The sequence below is a fragment of the Pogoniulus pusillus genome, chromosome 2 (genome assembly GCF_015220805.1).
Source record: "Pogoniulus pusillus isolate bPogPus1 chromosome 2, bPogPus1.pri, whole genome shotgun sequence".
NCBI lineage: Eukaryota > Metazoa > Chordata > Aves > Piciformes > Lybiidae > Pogoniulus > Pogoniulus pusillus.
In genome coordinates this window covers 34916870-34937228 of record NC_087265.1, presented here as the reverse complement: position 1 = coordinate 34937228, position 20359 = coordinate 34916870, and the positions used below count along the sequence as shown (strand labels likewise).

The 20359-nt window shown below is 39.9% G+C and overlaps 2 protein-coding genes and 1 long non-coding RNA gene across 12 annotated transcripts in view; 1 reads left to right on the top strand and 2 right to left on the bottom strand.

The window, feature by feature from the left end:
- Nucleotides 1–30: 30 nt before the first annotated feature.
- NDUFB3 (NADH:ubiquinone oxidoreductase subunit B3) lies at nt 31–7684 on the bottom strand. Of its 4 annotated transcripts, XM_064160707.1 has the most exons (4): nt 7509–7678; nt 5950–6091; nt 3460–3662; nt 31–1073 (listed from the first exon to the last, which is right to left on the bottom strand). In XM_064160707.1, exons 2-3 carry the CDS (start codon nt 6087–6089, stop codon nt 3506–3508), a joined length of 297 nt encoding a protein of 98 aa, XP_064016777.1. In that variant the 5' UTR covers nt 6090–6091; nt 7509–7678; the 3' UTR covers nt 31–1073; nt 3460–3505. The 4 variants fall into 4 exon arrangements, with proteins under 4 accessions (XP_064016777.1, XP_064016780.1, XP_064016768.1 ...); XM_064160710.1 differs by lacking the exon at nt 31–1073 and having other exon boundaries at nt 3395–3662; nt 7533–7684; XM_064160698.1 differs by lacking the exon at nt 31–1073 and having other exon boundaries at nt 3395–3662.
- Nucleotides 7685–7913: 229 nt separating this feature from the next.
- The window catches only part of LOC135184583 (hyccin 2), a 78998-nt gene continuing 66552 nt past the window's right edge, over nt 7914–20359 (top strand). For 4 of the 7 annotated variants that reach the window (XM_064160571.1, XM_064160506.1, XM_064160561.1 and 1 more), the window contains exon 1: nt 8483–8589. The gene's annotated coding sequence lies outside the window, so the exon portion shown is untranslated. Of the gene's footprint in view, nt 7937–8109; nt 8190–8366; nt 8456–8482; nt 8590–20359 lie in introns of those variants that run through there. The other 3 variants (XM_064160534.1, XM_064160523.1, XM_064160497.1) reach the window with 3 other exon arrangements.
- Nucleotides 13427–15870, bottom strand: LOC135184695 (uncharacterized). The gene is made up of 2 exons (XR_010306129.1): nt 15719–15870; nt 13427–14931 (listed from the first exon to the last, which is right to left on the bottom strand). It is a non-coding gene; the product is annotated as an uncharacterized LOC135184695 (long non-coding RNA).

Here is a 20359-nt window from a genome sequence, read left to right as displayed (position 1 = left end):
AACTGAAGAATTTGAGGGAGATGGTTAGGCTGCAGGCTTGTGAAAGAACATTTATTTATTTATAAACGTTTTCATTATTTACCAATTTAACACAGCTTAAGTGACCAGTGTACTCTTTTCACTTACTCCACTTTTCCCTCTATTTACCTAGTTTTTGTATGCTTATTAAACCACTTTTATATTTTTATAGATTTATGAGTTGTGATTTCCCCCCCCCCCCCCTCGTTCTTCCAATTTAGAGGACTTTGGATATAAATCTCTGGCTTGGGCATATTTCCTTTTATGTATTTTTGTAACAGATTTAATACATAATTTTTTAGATTATCTTATGCTATATATTTCAAAATCAGGCTTGGTGTGATCTGGCCATTCCATCTGTATGTATAAGTGGTGTCATTAGTCAAACTTGTTAAGTCTTGCTGTTACTTTTACAATTTTAAAGAGGCTAACTCACTATGATGAGATTATTTTCAAGAGTTTTTCTTCTCCACTGGAACAATGGTAAGAAGATTATCTTACTTTCCATTCCCTGGCTTGCATGTAAAACAGTCTGGATAAATCTAGGTATTTTGATACCAATGATGAAATCAGTAAACTGGATGACAAACATGGGTCCTGAATACATTTCTTATAAAACCCCTTGAAGCAAACACTTCCAATTTCAATTAGTTTCATGTACAAAATACACTTGCTTTGATGTTACAAGTCTATATAAGCTGACCTAGCAAAGATCTAATTGAGGGATAGGAGCCTGTAGTTTTGAAAGCTCATCACAGACAGAAACTATTATAGTCTGGTACTTAAACTGCATCTGCCTCACAACATGAGAACAGTTATTTTGTTATGCTCTGAAACACGAGTTTCAGCAACATCCAATGTAGTCTGACTGCATAATTGTTATTCTATTGTGCTCATTCAGCTGTGCTAATTTTCTGTAACATCAACATCTTCCAAATATATATAATGATGTACATATTATAGGTAGCATTAGCAAAACCAATGGATGAATCACCAGTATCTTTCCAGGTCAGCAGAAACAGATCCTTGACTACTGATACAGATAGGGTCTCCACCTGCATTAAAAAAAATAGAGCATTATCACTTCTGTTTTCAGAACAAGTACAGAAAGAGCTTCTTGACTGTGATATTAAAATCTCATATATTCTTGTTCTGCAGGTGCCACTGCTGTTTGTGACCCTGTTCTTTGCACTACACATCACTGCTGGCAGAATGATTGTTTTAACGTAAGGACAGCCATTGCTAAGTGACAACAGAAATACTTTGCGCAACAGACCTCACACAGTAGATTCATTTGTTTTTCAGGGAATGATACAATGGGATAGAGAACTGTGAGAACTAGGCAAGAAAGTTTTAGTAAAACAACTATTTGCCCTATGAACAGTGCCTTGAGCAATGTCATACAAAGATGACAAATTCTACTGAACAGCATAGATAACGCTCCCATTAGAGCAGATGCCTACTGGCTCTAAAAATGTAACTCTTAATAACCTCATTCAGAAAAAATGTGTGAATATATACATATATTTAATATATTTTACCTGTGTTTTGGTGGGACCTCCAAGGTTTTTGTAAAGCTGCAATTTGTGATACAATTGCTTAAAAGGTTAGTTTCTTGACCATGGAAGTACACTTTGTAATGGTCTAGTAACGTTTTAAGTATCTTCCTTGTATACAGGCTGGATGGGTGGGCAGAGGCCAATGGGATGAGATTTAACAAGGTCAAGTGCAGGGTTCTACATTTTGGCCACAACAACCCCAAGCAGTGCTACAGGCTGGGATCAGAGTGGCTGGAGAGCAGTGAGGCAGAAAGGGACCTAGGGGTACTGGTAGATAGTAGCTGAACATGAGCCAGCAGTGTGCCCAGGTGGCCAAGAGAGCCAATGGCATCCTGGGCCTGTATCAGGAACAGTGTGGCCAGTAGGGCAAGGGATGTTATTCTTGCCCTGTACTCAGCACTGGTCAGGTGGATTACTGTGTCCAGTTCTGGGTTCAATTCAGGAGAGATGTTGAGATACTGGGACGTGTCCAGAGAAGGGCAATGAAGCTGGTGAGAGGCCTGGAACACAGCCCTGTGAGGAAAGGCTGAGGGAGCTGGGGTTGTTCAGCCTGGAGGAGGCTCAGAGGTGACCTCATTTGCTGTCCACAACTACCTGAAGGGAGGCCATAGCCAGGTGGGGATCAGTCTCTTCTCCCAGACAACCAGCAACAGAACAAAGGACAGAGTCTCAAGTTGTGCTGGGGAAGGTATATGCTGGATGTTAGGAGGAAGTTCTTCACAGAGAGAGTGATTTCCCATTGGAATGGGCTGCCCAGGGAGGTGGTGGAGTCACTATCCCTGGAGGTGTTAATAAAAACGATGGATGAAGCATTTAGTGCCATGGTGTCTAGTTGACTGGATAGGGCTGGGTGCTAGGTTGGACTGGATGATCTTGGAGGTCTCTTCCAACCTGGCTGATTCTATCATAATTTTGCTCTTCTGTTTATATATCATGCCATTTGGATTAAAAAATGAGATAAAATACCCTCGAGCTTATGTTACTAATAGCATTTAAAAAAAAATTACAATACTCAGCCAATTCTAATTCCTAGTGCTACAGAGGATAGATGCTGTCAACAGGCCCTTTTCTCTTATAGTCCTTACTCCAGCCATTTTTTGAAGCATTCCAGAAGCTGTTAGATAATTTAAAGGAAAATCAGATAATTTAAAACAGATCACTAAATGTACTACTGCAATTTTAGACATTAATATGCCATGACAAGTTAACCAGCAACTGTTCTTTCTCTTTTTTTCACATTACACTCTAGTATCTTGGAATTCATATTAGGATAAGGTGCAGTTACTACCAAGTATAACATTCTACTTTGCTTAGAAAATGTGTCAGCAATGTAATTTTTTTATTTCTAGGTATAACAAAGCAGATTATTTTGGTGCAGAGCATCTGTCAAATATATTTAATCCTATTGCAGATGTAATTAAAACTTTAATGTACTTTGAGCCAGTTTTAGGTAGTTTTTTAAAGTTTAAGGCAATAGTTATATCTATTTAGAGACACAATAATGAATAGTAACAAATTATACTTTTAAGAAATGACAAGTCATCAATTACCACTTACCATCAAATTATTAAACCTGTAATCAGTGCACTTTTCCCCCCTCTTAAAAGCAGCATACTTACTCAATTTCATTTAACGGAAATTGGCAGAGGTTGAAAGAGCTGGGCTGATAGCTTCCCTTGCTCTACAGAGCATGGTACAGCACACCCAAGAGCATATGCATGTCTTATTTATTTTCCCCAGACTAAAGGTACTTAAATCCCTCTGGCTATGTTTTTTTCATCCTTCCACAGAAGTATAGTAAAAATCAAAGAAACATCTTTTTGCCTATGATAGACTTTAATATGCATATTGTAAGTACAGAGTAAGCATCAGTCTTACATACGTTTCAGCTTAGTACTGAGTAAATATTAAGCTCTCATATTTGATCTTCAGTGATGGCCTCCATTCTTCTTTGGAGGGAACAGTGTATATTCAATGGCAAGAGCTACGACGAAAGCTGCAAATCCCCACTTGAGTCCCTTAGTTAAGACTTCTGTTAAGGTGACAGGTTTTGCAAAGCCACCCATGTATCTCCAGGCTTCATTACTGGAAGAAAAATGAAACCAAAACAATAGAACAAGATCAGTGGAGCCATTGTGATAAATATTAACATCAAGACTGACATTTCTAGCATTTAAGTATCATTTAATCACCATCTTAACTGTAACCCTTTATGCACGTAATTCGAGATATAATTAACTCCACCAAACGTTGGAAGTCCAGTAACAGAATCACCTCTCCAAACTTATGTAGTCATCTTCAGTTGTTAACTCTGAAACAAAATCAGAACCTGCTAGCACATGCACGAGAAGGAGTAGAAAACCCATTCTAATGTGGACGCACTTTTGTTTTACAATGTGAACTTCACTAATCAGGGTCAGAAAAGCCTATGAAACCTGATATAGAATATTTACCTGACCTACACCGTCTTCTACCTTACTCAAATGTTAGTCACTTCTATAACTGACTGCAAGTATTAATGTGTAGCATGACCAGTATAATATATCAGGGAGATACTGTCCATCTCTAAGGATTCAACATTCCTCAAAAAAAGGGAAAAAACCACACTTTCACAGAAACAAGAAATAAAATCAGAAGTACAATTTCAGGAGAAGATACAGGTTTTTTTAAACAAGGAGATCAAGTATTCATATTTTAGATAATCTCCTTGTGCGGGTAATTCCTGTGACTCAGAATGAAGACAAAGACACACAAGAGTATCTTCCTGACGCTAGTATAAGATACTAATGGATAAAGACAAAGTTTCCAAATTTGGCATCTTTCACACAGCTTATTATATAATGAATATGTACATTTAATGTGTATCTGCTACAAAGGTGGAAAATTGATTGCCTTTTTAAAAGGAGCTTCAATATACAACAAAAAAAGGAGACCTAGAGAAGGTCACCTTACCAAGACTTCTAATGCAACATGTTAATCATGCAATCTTCTTTCAGGTTACTGAAGCAAATAATACTTGAATTTCTTGCTTGCTAAGGAAGATTGACATGATATTTGTACTATGGAACTGAAATATTGCCTTATATAAAAATTCAGGAGAATTATTATTTACCTCATGCTTTTGACTTTGTTTCTTATTTCAACTCCTCACACAATTGGCTCAAACCCATTCTTTTACCAGGAAAACATTACTTTTTTTTAATTAGAAGGGATAGCAAATATTACACAAGCTCTTATCCAAGTTTGTTGTTTTGGAGCACTTCTTAACAGTGTACTTGGAAGCGTATGCACAGAAAGGTTAATTTGCACTAAATTTATAATATTAAGCTATCAATTTTTTATGGGAATAAGCCTATTGCTTGCTAAAACAGTTTTGTTAGAAGCAAAGGACAAAAAAAGCTAAGGCTGCTTGCACTTGATAGATATACAGGCCACATAAATGTGACATGTCTGAAAAGTTCATTTGCAACAGATAATTAACTGAGTCTGTAGTAAAGAACTCAAATGGTTATCACCATCAAAACTGTCTTACTAAATGCATACAGCCTTAAACTTTTAAAGGAAGGAGAAAAGTGATGTCAATACCTAACCTCTCCAGACATTATAACATGGAACAACGTTTTAATAGATCAGCTGTTTGTTCTTTAATATTTCTTGTAGTGACTTATATAAAGCTTTTTCTATGAAAGCTCTTAAAAAACAACCAGACTACACAGTATAAGACACCTAGCATTTTTATTCCTCAAGAATAAAACGTACTTGAGTAAAGTATTACATAATTCATGCCTAAATTATCCAGAACTGCTCTAGCTAAAAAAAAAAAGAAAAGGAAAAAAAGAGAGGAGGTATTTATTGTAGAATGAGACAGCTTAGGTAAACATCTGATCTTCCATTACATCATTCACTACTTAGCAAAATTAAATGCATAGTTGAATCAATTTCCACACTATATATTAGTATAAATCATCTTTTTGAATAAAGGCCTCTTGTTGTATATAAGGAATCCTACTCTGTGTGCTCAGATATTGTTGAAGTTGATGGAGCATTCTATCTCTTTGTTGAGAAGGAATGGGGGTTTATTCACATGTGTAAGACCTAATATTATTTATTTTTGACAGTGAGGTATTGATCATTGTGCCTGTTCTATATCATCACAAAGTGCAAAGGTCCCTTGCACAGTAGAGTTACTGGTCAAGGTGACGCAAAGCATGACCTCTACGCAACAAAGTAAGTAAAGACTTAACCAAAACTCTAACATAATCTAGATGCATTTTCACTATTTTTACTAAAGAAAGAATAATCTGCAATGACAGGGTCCAGCTGATGCTACAAGACAACATACCATGATTATTTTTGAAGGTCCTGCACTTACCGAGCCCATGGATCCCTCAGACCCCGTTTAGCTAGCCTTTCCTGCACCTTCTCTAGTGGAGTACCCTCTACCTTCCATTGCCTGTAGTCAGGGAGTTCCATTTTACCATGGCCATGGCCATGCTCGTTTCCGTGACCCATATCTATAAGGAATGATAGAAGGAGGTTTTTATTTCTCATAGAATAGCGGCTTATTTTCACACACTTGCAAATAATACCCTGTACAGAAAAAAAGAGGAAGGTTACAAGAAGTATTCAAAGCATGTAACACCTTACATGAAGCATCTTTATTCTACAATGTGTGGTGTATAATGCAAAAGTGCTTAAAGATTTCATGCTGCATTTCAGAAGTTGGTTGTTCAGTACAATACAGCAAACTGTGCAGACTTAAGTATTACTGTGTTGAGTTGCTACCACCGTTATATTCATGCTATGTAAGTTTTCTGTGCTAGGAAATAGCATCAGAAAAACAATTACTTCTGATGCCTACAAATACGCTTTAGCAACACTAGAGACCTACAACTTGCAGGCTTTCGAGAGTTCGAAAAGCTTAGAGTTCACTTTGGAAATTATTAATTTAGGTATGCAGCTTTATGGTCACCATGCTCCAAAGGAAAACATGAGGAAAACAAAGGCTTGCCTCCTCAGCTGCTTTTAAATTGCCTTCAATGCAACCAAACACAACGGTGGTGGTAAATAAATGGGTACAGTATGAATTAACAAGGAGATACATCCTACTAGTCATTTCACGATGCTTCAAAATATATGCTTTATTTAGATACTCTGATGACAGAACTATGAAAGCATTACAGCTTACATTAAAAACAGCGATCAAGACATATGGGAAGGATCATGAAGGACTGGAAGAAAATAATGATGTTTTTTAAGTCTACTTCCACAAAGAACCTGAGATTCTTTGAGCCAAGACTTCCTATTTAACGCATACGTGGTTGTAAAGAACAAGTTAATGTCCTTAATTTTTAGGAGAATTGACTGGAATGCAATGGTGCCAAAAACACAGCTTCGAAGCCTACAACTCCTGAAGACGCCATGCCTTGGAGGCAAGCAAAAAGGATTGTCTTGCGTAAGAAAACTTCGAGGGGCTCCTATGCCGTTGTTATCCGGAAAGTTCCCTCCAAATTAGCTCGAATCTATATATACCCTTGCCATAAAACCTCAAGACTTCTCTTTTATCAATATTTACCTTTCTACAAGACGGGCCTTTGTGCGCCCAGGCGCCGCGGATAGCTGGCTGCACTGCAACACCAGCCGTCCGTTCTCCGCCAGCAAAACTGGGTAAAATAGGGCCGAAAGGACGTCCGGCATAGGAACGGGGGACGACGAGGGCAGACCGCGCTGCGCCAGCGCCAAGGGCCGCTAACAGGGACGCAGCGTCCGAAAACGCACGGCGGCTGCGCAAGGCTACCATGGTCCGTGGCACAGCCCAGACAGCAGGCATTGCCGCCACCGCCTGCCCTCCTAAAGTCCCCCCCAGACACTCCTGAGGTAGGCAGCAGCACATACAGGACGCAGAGAGCTCCCAGACAGACGCACTCTCACCTCCCACCAACGGCTCCTCAGTACCTGCCCGCTCCGTGACCCTCCTTCAGGTCACAACCGCCACCCGGTACCGGAACTCAGCGCAAACACTGGCCGCTACAGGAAGCGCAGCCAGCTACTAGCGTTCCGGGAAGCTTCCGTTCCGGTACTCCCCACTGTCTTGGCGAAGGTACGAAAGCAATAAGGCCGCTGCCCCGCCCTTTGCCGCTTGCAGCACTCCGGTCGCGGTTTAACGAGGCAAGTCCCGCACGACGAATGACGCCACCGGCTCTGCTAGCGGAGTTGGGCAAGGGGAGTGGGGAGGGACACAGAGGAGAAAGTGGCCAATCAGTGCAGAGCTTATTGGGGGAGGGAGCGGCCCAATGGGCAGGTGCTTTGTTGGGGTGCGGAGTTGGCAGTGCTTGGAGGTGGAAGCTGAGGAGAAGAAAGTGAGGGGGTGGCAGCGGCAACAGTAGTCAGGACCGGAGCCGTTGAGTTGCGGCAGCGGGCGGGGCCTGGGCTAGCATCAGGACTGGGGAGGCAGGAAGGATCCCGCTCCGCTTCCTTCTCTCCTCCCCGGTTGCTCGTTGCTTGCCGGTCGTTGCTGGGCTCGCGAGCAGGGACGGAAGCCGGCGAGGTTTGCGCGTGCGGGGGCGCGAGCCGTTGTTTCCCCCCCCGGTGCCGGCGCTGCCGCTCGCTGAGGTGCGGGGCGTCGAGCTCGGCCTCGCCCTCACCTTCGCCCGTCCTTTTCCCTTCCCTCTCCTCGCAGACGACCAAACTCCAGGCACCGCAGAGGGGCGGGCGGTGGGAGACATCCCCGCACTCAGCGGTTATGTAAGCCCCGTGCCCGCGCGCCCCGACCCTGACGACCGAAAGTGGCGGAGCGGCCGCAAGGCCCGGGACAGTGCCCTCTCGCTGCCTGCCTTTGGGGTTCAGCTCGTCAAGGGAAGAAGTTGGGGAAATCGGAGGTGCTTGCAAGCCCGACTTGGCACCAGAAGCAGACCTCTGATTTTTTTCAGTGGATTTGTCTTTAAAAAACATCGCTATTTGTTTCCATAGGCGACGTGGGGAGACGTCCTGAAATCATGGAACTGCATTAAAGGTGAGGGAAAGTTAAGAATTCTCTTTGACTCTTGCTTCTTGAGTGAGGTGGTTGCTTGGCTCTGTGGAGTACCTGTCTCTGGAGAGCTTGGTGTTTTGCATGCCGTGAATATGTAATTGTGGGATGCTGATTGTGTTCTTTTGGATGATTAAATATTTTTTTACGTTCTTCAAGACTGAATCCCTTTAATCCAAAAAGGCACTGATAGAAGTTAACTATACAGTCTGATTTATAAAGGCTTAAATTATTCTGTGATTGTAGATTATGTGCTAAGGCTGTTTTCTTATAGCAGAATACAAGCACTTATAAGAATGAAAATAAAGAGTGGTTTATAGCATGATGCTGGCTGAATTTTAGGACAACATGTAGTGCCTTTTTCTTAATATCCCGATGTAAAGCTGCTTCTGGGTTTCAGGATTTTTTATGAGGGTACTGGGAACATAGGAAAATAGCTCCAAGTGGAATACCATTATTGTGCTATTAACATTGAAACCGTTCTAAACAGAGTGCCATCTGTTTAATCCAGACTGCCTCTGTCTGGTTTCAGCATTGAATGTTTTTCACTGCGAGGTAAGTCTGCAAGACTGAGGGGAAACACGTTCGGTTCTGTATATATGTGTGGGGTGGAATTGCAGGAGGACTCTTTATTCATGAGATGCCTAAATCTCTGTCTTAAAAAGATGTTCAGTCATACCTGTGAAGAATTTTGTGTTTCTTATTGTAACCAAAATTTAAAGGATATGTGTGCTGAGTCTGATGTTGCTGTGGAATGTTAATATTTTCCTCAGAAGAAAAAATCAGTGACCCGTAGACATGTGAGATACTGGACAATGTGGGTATTTGTTTTTAAAGGAAAAATTTAAAGTTCTGGTTTTATTTGGGTCCTTTTAAAAATTATTTTGTTTTGAGTTTGTTTGTTTTTTTTCATGGTGCTTGGAAGCATGACTTGATAATTTATGCATGAAGCCATACTTTACTGGTATCTCTGTCAACATGAATGTTCAGTTCTGATCACAGAGTGTTGACTTTGTGTGACCTATTGCAGTCAAACAGAATTGTAGCAGAGGAGTGCAGTCGGCAAGATTTACCTTCAAATACTCTATTGCTTTCAAGGTTTGACAAGGTTTTGGGTATCCATTTCTCCCCCCCCCCCCAAGTACATAAAAGCTCTTGATTAAGAAAAAATGTGCTGCATGTCTTTTAGGAAGAGAAGGTCATTGAGACTCCATGTACAAAGAATCAGTACTTCCTGTGGTTTATTCAGTTGCCTTTTTTTTTTGGTACTACTTGTGGTTGTGGTAATTACTGAAAAGATAAAGTGTTCTAGGATACGGTTGGGTTAGCATGTATCCAGCCATACTTGTTATGTTTGACTAATATTAATTAATAATATTATGTTGGTTGGTTAGAGGAAGGTGGGAGGGTTTTCTTGAATAACCCTTTCAAAAGACCATGTTTCCAGAACTATGTGTTGATAGGTGTTCTGAATTAACAGATTGTGAGATACCATGTGGGTACTTCTTTCCTCTGCGTATAATGTTTTGTCTAGTACTGAGTGGTGTGTAGTGGTATGCTCTTATTTTTTTTTCTGAAGTAGAGAGCTGTGTGCCTAACAGTGACTTGAAATATTTTCAGTTTTGAGAAGATAAAAAAGGGTTCTGGGATTGTTATGGGATTTAGATTTGTGAGGTTTTTTTTCTCAATATCTTAGTACATATTTCAGCTACTTAAATACTGTGACTTCTTCTCCTGATATTGCATGTTACTTTGGAGACTTCATTAGTCCACCTTGGATTCTTTGAATGGTTTTTGAAAAAGGCTGTGAAAGGTTAGGGAGCAAATGATCTTCTTTGGCAGCATGAGAGAGATAAACATTTTATGGATAGTACACAATCTCAAGCCACTGTTTCACCTCTTTTGGAAAAGTGATGTACTGGAGCAAAAGCCTTAATTTCATTCTGTGTTGTTTTTTGGTTTGGGGGTCTTTTTTTAGCAGCCCAGAGACCATTCTTCACAGGAACAGCCATACTGGATTAATCTACTATTCTCCCCTGAAGTCTAAAGCTCTGGAATCCTGTTGTGTGACAGGACCACGGTTTCAAGTCCTGTTTGTCTTGCACAGCTAAGCAGTATTTGACATCATGGGCTTTTTTTTCTAACATTCTTTTAGGCAAGCATATAAGATTACTCCTTAGGTCAGCTTGCGCAGGCTGTCAGTGGGGATGATGGTCTCTGTGGATTTTTATTCCATAGATATACTAAATTTTTAACAGCTTTTGATCCTATGTATGTTTTTTTCATCTCCCATGTTTAGTGTCAGTAAGCACCATACTTTAAGTATCGTGTGAATAAGTAATTCCTTTGTTGTGTTTTGAACCTGTTATCTGAGAACTTCATATGATACTCTCTCTGTTTTCTTTATGAGGAGGGACAGAACTGTTTGGCTCTTTCTCAAGCAGTTTGATATGTGTTTAGCCTTTAAATATCAGGATGATGTGTTCACTGAAACACTTGGCAGGAAAAAAAATTAAAATTTAATTGTTTTTATTTTGTTCTTGTTGCTTATATTAAGATGTGAATTAGTATCAGGAAGTGAAACTGGAGGCTTCTCCAGCTGACTCTGAGTGAAGGACATCTTGTGCTACAGGAACAATCCTAAGAAGTCCTTTTACTCTTTTCAGGGGAAATTGATTTGAGAAGAGACGATCATTAACTATACAGTTTGAATTACTACTTCAGTCAGTTATTTTCATTTCCAAATAGAATAGCTGCTTATTTGGTGCTGCTTTCCACAGTGTTTCCTTTGCAGTTAGATGCTTGAAGTAGATAAAATTGCATGAACAGCTCTGTTCAAGGAATTGCTAACTTCTGGGTTGTGTAAACTGTTCAGATGTTTCATGTAGACCGTGAAGATAACTATAAGATAGAGATGATGATTTAGAGGAAGATTTTAAGTGTTGGATGTTGTCCAAATGATCTATTGTTTTGTCACCTTTGCAAGAGCAGAATCACAGAATGTCAGGGGATGGAAGTGACCTAGAAAGATCATCTAGTCCAACCCTCCTGCCAGAGCAGGATCACCTGTACCAGATAACACAGGAACGTGTCCAGGCGGGTCTTGAATATCTCCAGAGAGGGAGACTCCACAACCCCCCTGGGCAGCCTATTCCAGTGTTCTGTCACCCTCACAGTGAAAAAATTCCTCCTCATGTTTACATAACACTTCCTATGCCTCAACTTCCACCCATTGTGCCTTGTCCTGTCACTGGCATCACCAAGAAGACACTGGCTTCATCCTCCTGGCATTTGCTCTTTACATATTTATAAACATTGATAAGGTCACCCCTCAGTCTCTTTCAAGCTAAAGAGCTCCACCTCCCTCAGTCTTTCCTTGTAAGAGAGGTGCTCCGTTCCCTTAATCATCTTTGTGGCTCTGTGCTGGACTCTCGAGCAGTTCTGTGTTCCTCTTGAACTGGGGGGACCGGAACTGGACAGAATGCTCCAAATGTGGCCTCACCAGGGCAGAGTAGAGGGGCAGGAGAACCTCTCTTAACCCACTAGCCACACCCCTTTTAATACATCCCAGAATGGCATTGGCCCTCCTGGCCACAAAAGCACATTGCTAGCTCATGGTCAATCTCCCATCCACCAGGACCCCAGAACCTTTTTCTCTTCACTGCCTTCTAACAGGTCAGTCACCAACCTATACTGATGCCTGGGGTTGTTCTTTTTGAGGTGCAAGACTACACTTGCCCTTGCTGAATTTCATTAAATTTCTTCTTGTCCAGCCCTCCAGCCTGTCCAAATCTTGCTGAATGGCAGCACAGCCTTCTGGTGTGACAGCCACTCCACCCAGTTTAGTGTCATTAGCAAACTTGCTGACAGTGCACTCTGTGCCCTCATCCACGTCATTGATGAATATATTGAACAGAACTGGTCCCAGTACTGACCCCTGTGGAACTCTACTAGTTACAGACCTCCAACTAGACTCCATGCAATGACCACAACTCTGTGGCTTCTTTCCTTCAACCAGTTCCCAGGCCCCCTCACTACCTGATCATCCAGACGACACTGCCTCAGTTTAGCCGGGAGACAGTGTCAAATGCTTTACTGAAATCAAGATAAACCATGTCCACTGTTCTACTATCATCCATCCACCTGGTTATGTCCTCATAAAAGGCTATCAGTTTGGTCGAACATGACTTTCCCTTGGTAAAACCATGTTGACTACTCCTGATGACCCCCTTGTCCATGATATGCCTTAGGTCAGCACCCAAGATAAGTCACTCAATCACCTTTCTGGGGATGGAGGTGAGGTGGCTGGAGGTCATTTAAAAAAAATAAAATTGCAAGATGTTTGAGGTTGAAGGGAATCTCTGATGGTCCTTTAGTTCAACCTCTTTGCTTAAAGCAGGGCAAACTAGGGCAGTTTCTGCAGGACATGGTCCAGTTGGATTTTGAATATCTCCAAAGACAGAGTCCACAACCTCTCTGAGTAGCTTTTTCTAGTGTTTAAACACAGATTTTTTTCTTATGTTTAAGTGAAATATTTTATATTTCAATATGTGTCCAGATTGGTGCAAAGTTTTTTTTTCAGAGTAATAAAGTATTCAGAGTTTGTGCCTACGTAACTGCAGATAAAATAGCAAACTGCTTAATTTTTCTTCCTGCACTTTTTCTTGGCTAATTCATGCTTCTAATAGCAGGACAATTTTTTTTTAAACTTTATTCACAGGACTCTCCTTTTTGTATAAAATTCTGATTTCAGTTTCTAAAGTTGAAATACAAGGTCAAGAGGTAGAGGGGCACTTCTGATAAAATAAAATATAGCAAAACCTTACTGTAAAACAGAATTCTCTATTGCCAGTAATACCAAAGAGAACATAAAAACCTCAGTCAAGTGCAGTGTAAAATAATACACAGTTTGCAAACTGTTCCAACATGGTGCCAAATGTCCATAACATTAAAAGTTTTGTAAAGAAAAATGCTGCATGGACAGAAGTCCTTCTTCTGTTGGCATTCATTTTTTTTCTGTCAAATATAATGAATCTGAATGCTGGCTTTTTTTTAATGTTCTGCTTTCCTTGGAGATAGAAATGGTGTGCTACAGATGTGTGACATTTATGTTAATTTATAAAGTTTTAAGAATAGCAAATTAACTGATCATGGAACTTACTTGTCTAACAAACCATGGTGGCTATTTTTAAACTAATTTGCATCTTGCTTTTAATGCCTCTAGAGTAATTTGTATCTCGAGTGTCTCTTGGAGGATTAGACTGAATTTCCACAGCAGGCTTACTCTGTCAGCACGTGATACCCTTTTCTGCCAAAATCCCATGTTTCTTATACTACAGGGTCTATTTGAAAATGTTAATGGGAATTAAAATTATTTATGTCCGTCCACTTAAATTGAGGTTTTATTGACAATCACAATTCAGATGATTTGTAAAAGATAATTGCCATAGGCAAGTCACTTCTTCAGTCTTTCCTTGATTGTTTTGTTCTTCAGAAGAGCCTTCAAGGCAGTCCAGCTGTCCCTGTGGCCTACTGCCTGTGTCAGATCTGCCACCTTGACCTCATGGTGTGATTCTGTGGAACAATATTGATTTTATGGTCCAAATTTATTAACTCCCTTTTGCATGAAAATAGCCAGAGACATTTGGAAGTAGATATGGTATTGAAGTGAAATGTCAGATGAATAACTATTGCAAAGTGGTAATCTCTTTATTTATCTATATATTTTTCTCTCAGTACTGGATATCAATTCTTGGAAAAATGCACCCTTCCCTGATTGTGTAATACTGTTGAGCTGATGGCAGTGGTTGGAGCAGTTCACACCTGTTAAAACATTCTTCCAGGAATTCTTTCTTTCTGCATGTTTTGCCATTTTTTTTAACAGACTGTAGTAGTCAGTAACATCTCATTCTATATTAAGTTCTATAGATGTTTGACAAATACTGAATTTTGTAGTCCAGAAATGCTACATTGATATTCTTCTCTATAATCCCCATAATTTAGCTAATCTTACATTATCTTTATTTTAATTACTGTGATCCTTCAGAAAAACAAACTGGTTAGGTTGCCATCATTGGTGTTTGCATTATGTATGGTTCAAGAGTTCTTTAGTTATACAGTGCTGTTCCTCTGAATTATATTTAAGTGAAATGCATGACATGGACACTAGTGCAGGCTATGTGACTGTAGTTTGCTGATTCATACAGGGCAGTGTTGATACTTCAGGGATTTTTTTTTTCTATTTCCATTCCAGATGTCTAGCAGTTTATGAATTTTTAAATATAATTGTGTTTAGGTTCTTTCTTCCCTCTTCTGCACAGCCTTGACCTGTGTTTGGGATGGAAGAGTTATTCTAGATCTATTTGGAAAGACAAAGTTTACAAGAACAGTTGTGCTTTTCATGACCATTAATTTGAGAAGATACTGGGATGGAAGGCAATGAAGTGGAATGTGTAAAACTTGCTTTTTTATTTTTCCTCTTTCTGCCTTCATTTATTTCATTTTTATTCAAATAGGTTGATTATTTCTGGGAGTTTGGGCCTTTATCCCTTTTCATGTCATTTTTTTGGCCTTGTGCTTTCTGTCTCCTTTAGGTTTGAGACTGTCTTAAGCTTTAGGAGAGGGTAGAGAGCAACCCTCTATAAGACTGCTTCTGAACTGATTCAGAGTAGGACCAAAAAGTAGAAAACTCGATTTAGGAAAAATTCTGAGGAAGCTTGTAGTAGCTTTTCAAGCAACTTTCCTATGTACCCTAGGCACAAGATTTTGGTAGCATGTGGGTATAGGTATAGCAAATTTTGTTTTAGAAATATTGTATGTTAGCTTGTCTTTTTAGTTTAAGTATTATATTTCTTGCATGTTGTTCTAGTTTAGAGTTTCCCAGAGACCCAGAGCCTAATAGAACAAAGTTAAATATAGGATGCCTCCCATCCTCCCCCTTTGAAAAGAAAAAAAATAGGTAGAAAAGAGTGGAAAGGGGTAGAACACCCACAGAAAACAGTCTAGCACAGATTTTGGAAGTTAAAAACAACTTTAACAATAAATAAAGGGTATTTAAGGTAAGGGAGTGTACAGAGGTATAAGGGAAGGGAAAACAGGTGCCAAATATACATACATACACAAAACCAGATGGATGGAGGTAGATTCAGGAGTTAGCTGGTCCGCCACACGGCAAAGCTGGAGCAGTGAGGGTGTTGCCCTTGAGGCAAGGCAAGCAGAGATCAGGAAGTTTGCCTGCTTTTATAGTGTTGCAGATGGGAGGTGGGAGTGAACTAACCTTTGCACCTGGTCTGGCGGAGGCTCATCTTCCAGACCGTGCCTACCAAGAGGGGCCAGGAACACCTGGGGTCAGGTTCCAGACCACCTCCCAGCCCCCTAGAGGCTCAACCCATAACACATGTGAAAACAAAGTAGCTAGAAATTTAATTTATTTAAAAAGATTTTTTAAAAAGAAGAACTTCGTGAAGATCCTGTACCCTATAACGAGTCTGTCTCATGTGTAGGCTACACTGACGATTCCACTGTCAGCTTTGTGGTAGCAACATCATAACTGCTGAACACAGAACGTCAATAACATTTCAGATGAGACAGGTTTCAGAAAATAGGAAGCTTTTATATAAGCTTAGTTATGGAGAGGGTAGATCAAGCAATTTATCAAGCATGCTAGTGTGTGCCATCACTGGGGCAAAGACAAAAAATGTAGTATTCAACTTTGAGTTTTGATATCTCTTTGTTAGTCCAGATTAGGAGTATCCTTTTCTTAACAAAAAATGATGTTTCTACATATGATTCTTGTTCATCTTAATGGTTGGAAACACACATGCAGTTAAAAACAACAGTTTAAGAAAGCTCCCCATTTTAAATGGTTGTTGGACTGGTATTTAGTACTTGTATGTAACTTAATAAAATATGTCAGATCACTTGATCAGTGTGGTTGTATGATACCTAAATTTTACAGATTAAAATTTTCATGCCTTTAATGCATCTGAAGCCAATGCTAAGATTTACTTCCACAGAATTAAGGTTAGAGTGTGAACTTCCAAGCTTCTGTTGTAACCACGTTGCATTGCTAAAACACATTAAACTGAACTTCAGTAGACAAAACTAGTACGTGTTTGTAGTTAGAACTCAGTCTTAATAGTACAAGTCTTTCTCTGTACAACAGTGACAAGAGTAAGACATGATGTTAATACATTTTCAGACTCTAAATATTTTAGTAAAAGCAGTGAGATAGACAAGTGACTAGTTAAAGTCCATTTACCATAGTTAAATTACACAAGTAATGATTTGGGGCATTGTTAAGTAATAACCATGTGCCCTTTTACATAGAAATTTAAGGCATGCTGATAAAGGATTTACCCTAGCCAAAGCTTGTATTTCTCTGTGTGTCAGGAGAGAAGTTTCCATTGCATTTTTGTAAGATGTTCAACTGAGCTGGAACAGCATAGAGACATGAGCTAAATATGGGCACATAAGAGAATAAGATGGGTTTAGACATGCAGTGGTAAAATTACTAGTTCCTTATGTGCATAGGTTTTTATTGTTTGTAAGTTGCATTTCTCATGTTCTTAGCTTAGAACAGACATCAGACAAAATTGCTGAGCTCCCAAAAGTGCTTGTACATTTTAAGTTGTATGTCTGTTCTATTTGGCAATTATGTAACCGACAGACCATGATACCTGATCGTCTCTCTTCAATTATGCCTCTGCAGTAGTTTCAGATACTAGCATTCTTAAATTTCTGAAGTTACTAAACTGTATTTAGGGCAATTTCTTGACAAGAAAGAAGTACTTTTTTTGTCAAACTTGACGTGAGCCATTCTGGTGACTGAATGCACATTAATAAGTTGTGAGAGATTGCAGTGCAAATCTCTCCATGTCAAAGTAGCAAGAGTTTAATGAAAATCTTTTTTACGGTTTACTTATGGAAATACAAATAGATATGAGAATCCTGGGTTGGAGGCGAATTGGATGAAAGAAGAGAAGAAATACCTAAAATACTCATCAAATTTGAGAGTTCATAAACTGCATTTCTGTGCCATTTATTTTCGCACAGCCTGTGACAACAACCCTTCCTTTAAAGTCATAATTGTCACATGTGTTTCGTGATTCTCTAGTGAACAGGATGGCTGGTAGCAGACTGATGCCTTCACTGTTGGCTTGCGTTTGTGCAACTGCCAAGGTGTCTTGCATGTGATGTGAATCTCAAACTTTGCCTTTCCCCACCAGGTGAGTTTGAGAAGCTTCTGTATCTGTAGTATAGAATCATAGAATGATTTGAGTTGAAAGGCACCTTTAAAGATCATCTAGTTCCAACTTCCCTGCCATGGGCAGGAACACTTTCCACTAGACCAGGTTGCTCAGGGATGCTTCCAACATGGTCTTGAACACTTCCAGGGAGAGGAGCATCCACAGCCCACTTGGCCACCCTATTCCAGTGTCTCACCACTATAACTGTAAAGACTTTCTAATATCCAGACTAAATCTATCCTTCTCAAGCTTGAATCCATTCCCTTTCATCCTGTCACAATAAGCCTTACTGCAGGCCCCCTTCAGGTACTGGAAGGTCTCTCTGGAGCCACCTTTTCTCCAGGCTGAACAGTCACAACTCTTGCAGCCTGTTCCCATAGGAGAATTGCTTCAGCCTCTGATATCTTTGTGGCCCTCTTAGAATCATAGAATCAACCAGGTTGGAAGAGACCTCCAAGATCATCCAGTCCAACCTAGCACCCAGCCCTATCCAATCAACTAGACCATGGCACTAAGTGCCTCATCCAGTCTTTTCTTGAAGACCCCCAGGGACAGTGCCTCCACCACCTCCCTGGGCAGCCCATTCCAATGGGAAATCACTCTCTCTGTGAAGAACTTCTTCCTAATATCCAGCCTATACCTACCCTGGCACAACTTGAGACTGTGTCCCCTTGTTCTATTGCTGGTTACCTGGGAGAAGAGGCCACCCCCCACCTGGCTACAATGCCCCTTCTGGTAGTTGTAGACAGTAATATAAGGCAACTTCCTAGCTTTCTCTTAATTTGTTGGGAGAGAGGGAAAAAACTCCAGATTCTTCTTTTTTCTCCTTCCCATGATCAGTGGGAGAATTTGAGACACCAAAGAAAAAAGGAATTAAAACAATTCCCCCTGCATATTTGCCCAGGCTGTCTGGTTGATCGCTGGAATACGAACAGTTTAGACACAGTTCTAAATGGGTCTCCAAAGGACCCATTACAGAAGTAGCTGAGATACCTGTTTGCTGGTGTAGGTATTGATTGGACTTGCAATATCAAGTCCTTTAAGGTGTATAGTAGACCTAGTGAGAATTACTTCTTCCCTCAGAGAATGTGTACTTTTTCTACATCAGTGGTGAAAATCTGTATGCAATCATTCTTTGTACGTACGGATATGGAACTCTTGTTGGATTGTTGTAATCAATTCAGCCATAGAAAAGTGTTTCTGAGACATCTGGATATTTAAATCATTCAAATGTAAGCTTTATTATACACACATGTCTTGTATTCCAGGAATCACTATACTAAACTTGTTGTCAGAGTGCATGCTTTACCTTTTTCCCCTGTATAGGTTAAATCCTAGCTCCAGGCCTGTTAGGGGTTTTAGAAGTTAATTTTTGCAGTTTACATGGCAAAACTAAACCTACTACACAAATTTCCCTTTTTAATTAAAATGTTAGCATTTTATGTCCAATTTTTAATGTGCCAAATTGGCCAAAACTTGAACTCTGGAATTTTTAGGGAAATGACTGGAGATGCTCTAATAAATTCCATCATAATATTTAGACAAACTGTTGGCAATTTTGCCTCCTTTTTTAAAGCTACTTCAATATTTAGGCTGAGTAAAACTCACAATGTTAAGGCAGAAAAATTCATGTGCAACAGTGGGTTTTCCCATTTGTTGCGCACAAGGTGGATTCCAAACTGAGTTAGAGGTCAGTGGGCAATACTAATTGGCATTGATGCTGCTGAAATTGTGTAATCAAATATTGTGTTTGTCACAGAGTATTGTGTCCCTGCTTCACTTTATTTAGCAACATACAATTAACCAAATGTTTCTTTTTTTTTTTTTTTTAATTAAAAAAAATGTTTTCTGCAATCTTTTTCTTAGACTTGCTGGTGTAGATCTGTGCTAAAGACAGAACAGAGAGCACGATACAAGTAGAAGAACGTTCGAGAAAACCTAAGAGGAGAGTGCCTCCATAGGTTCATTTTGTCTGATAAATTGATGTTTGATGTATGCTGAAGATAGCTTTAAAGTAACTATTTGTCAGTGACAGCTGCTAGGAAAATCTTCTTCAGCACTTCAGGCACACCTGTGTTAGCAGGAGGGTTGGACTAGATGAACTCCAAAGGTCCCTTCCAAGCCTTACCATTCTGTGATTTGCCACTGCTTGTCATTTTAACGGAAAGGTTTTTCTCAGAACTTCTACCATTTTTAGCTGGTGTAATGTCCATGGGTCTGATGGTGAAGTGCTCTTCTCTACTAATGACACTGCTATTATTGGAACCTACCAGAGATTGTATTTGATAGCTTATCTTCACAAGAAGTTTATGATCTTGTGCGAGAGATGAGAGGGCAGATCCCAAATGAACATTATTGTGCTAATTAAGAAACATGAATCATTATTTAGGAGTTCTCAGCTGTATCAAGTTTTGAGGTAATTCAAATTCATATTTAACTGAGTATCTTTTGCTAGACAAAATATTTTTCCTGTGTGTACTGTCCTTGTGCAGAATTCCAGTAACAGC

Excerpts from the sequence above, each read along its gene's own strand:
- NDUFB3 (XM_064160710.1), bottom strand. The coding sequence starts at position 6,089 with ATGGGTCACGGAAACGAGCATGGCCATGGCCATGGTAAAATGGAACTC. Across the intron at positions 3,663-5,949 it reads CTGAGGGATCCATGGGCTCG|TAATGAAGCCTGGAGATACA; the intron begins GTAAGTGCAGGA and ends TTTTTCTTCCAG.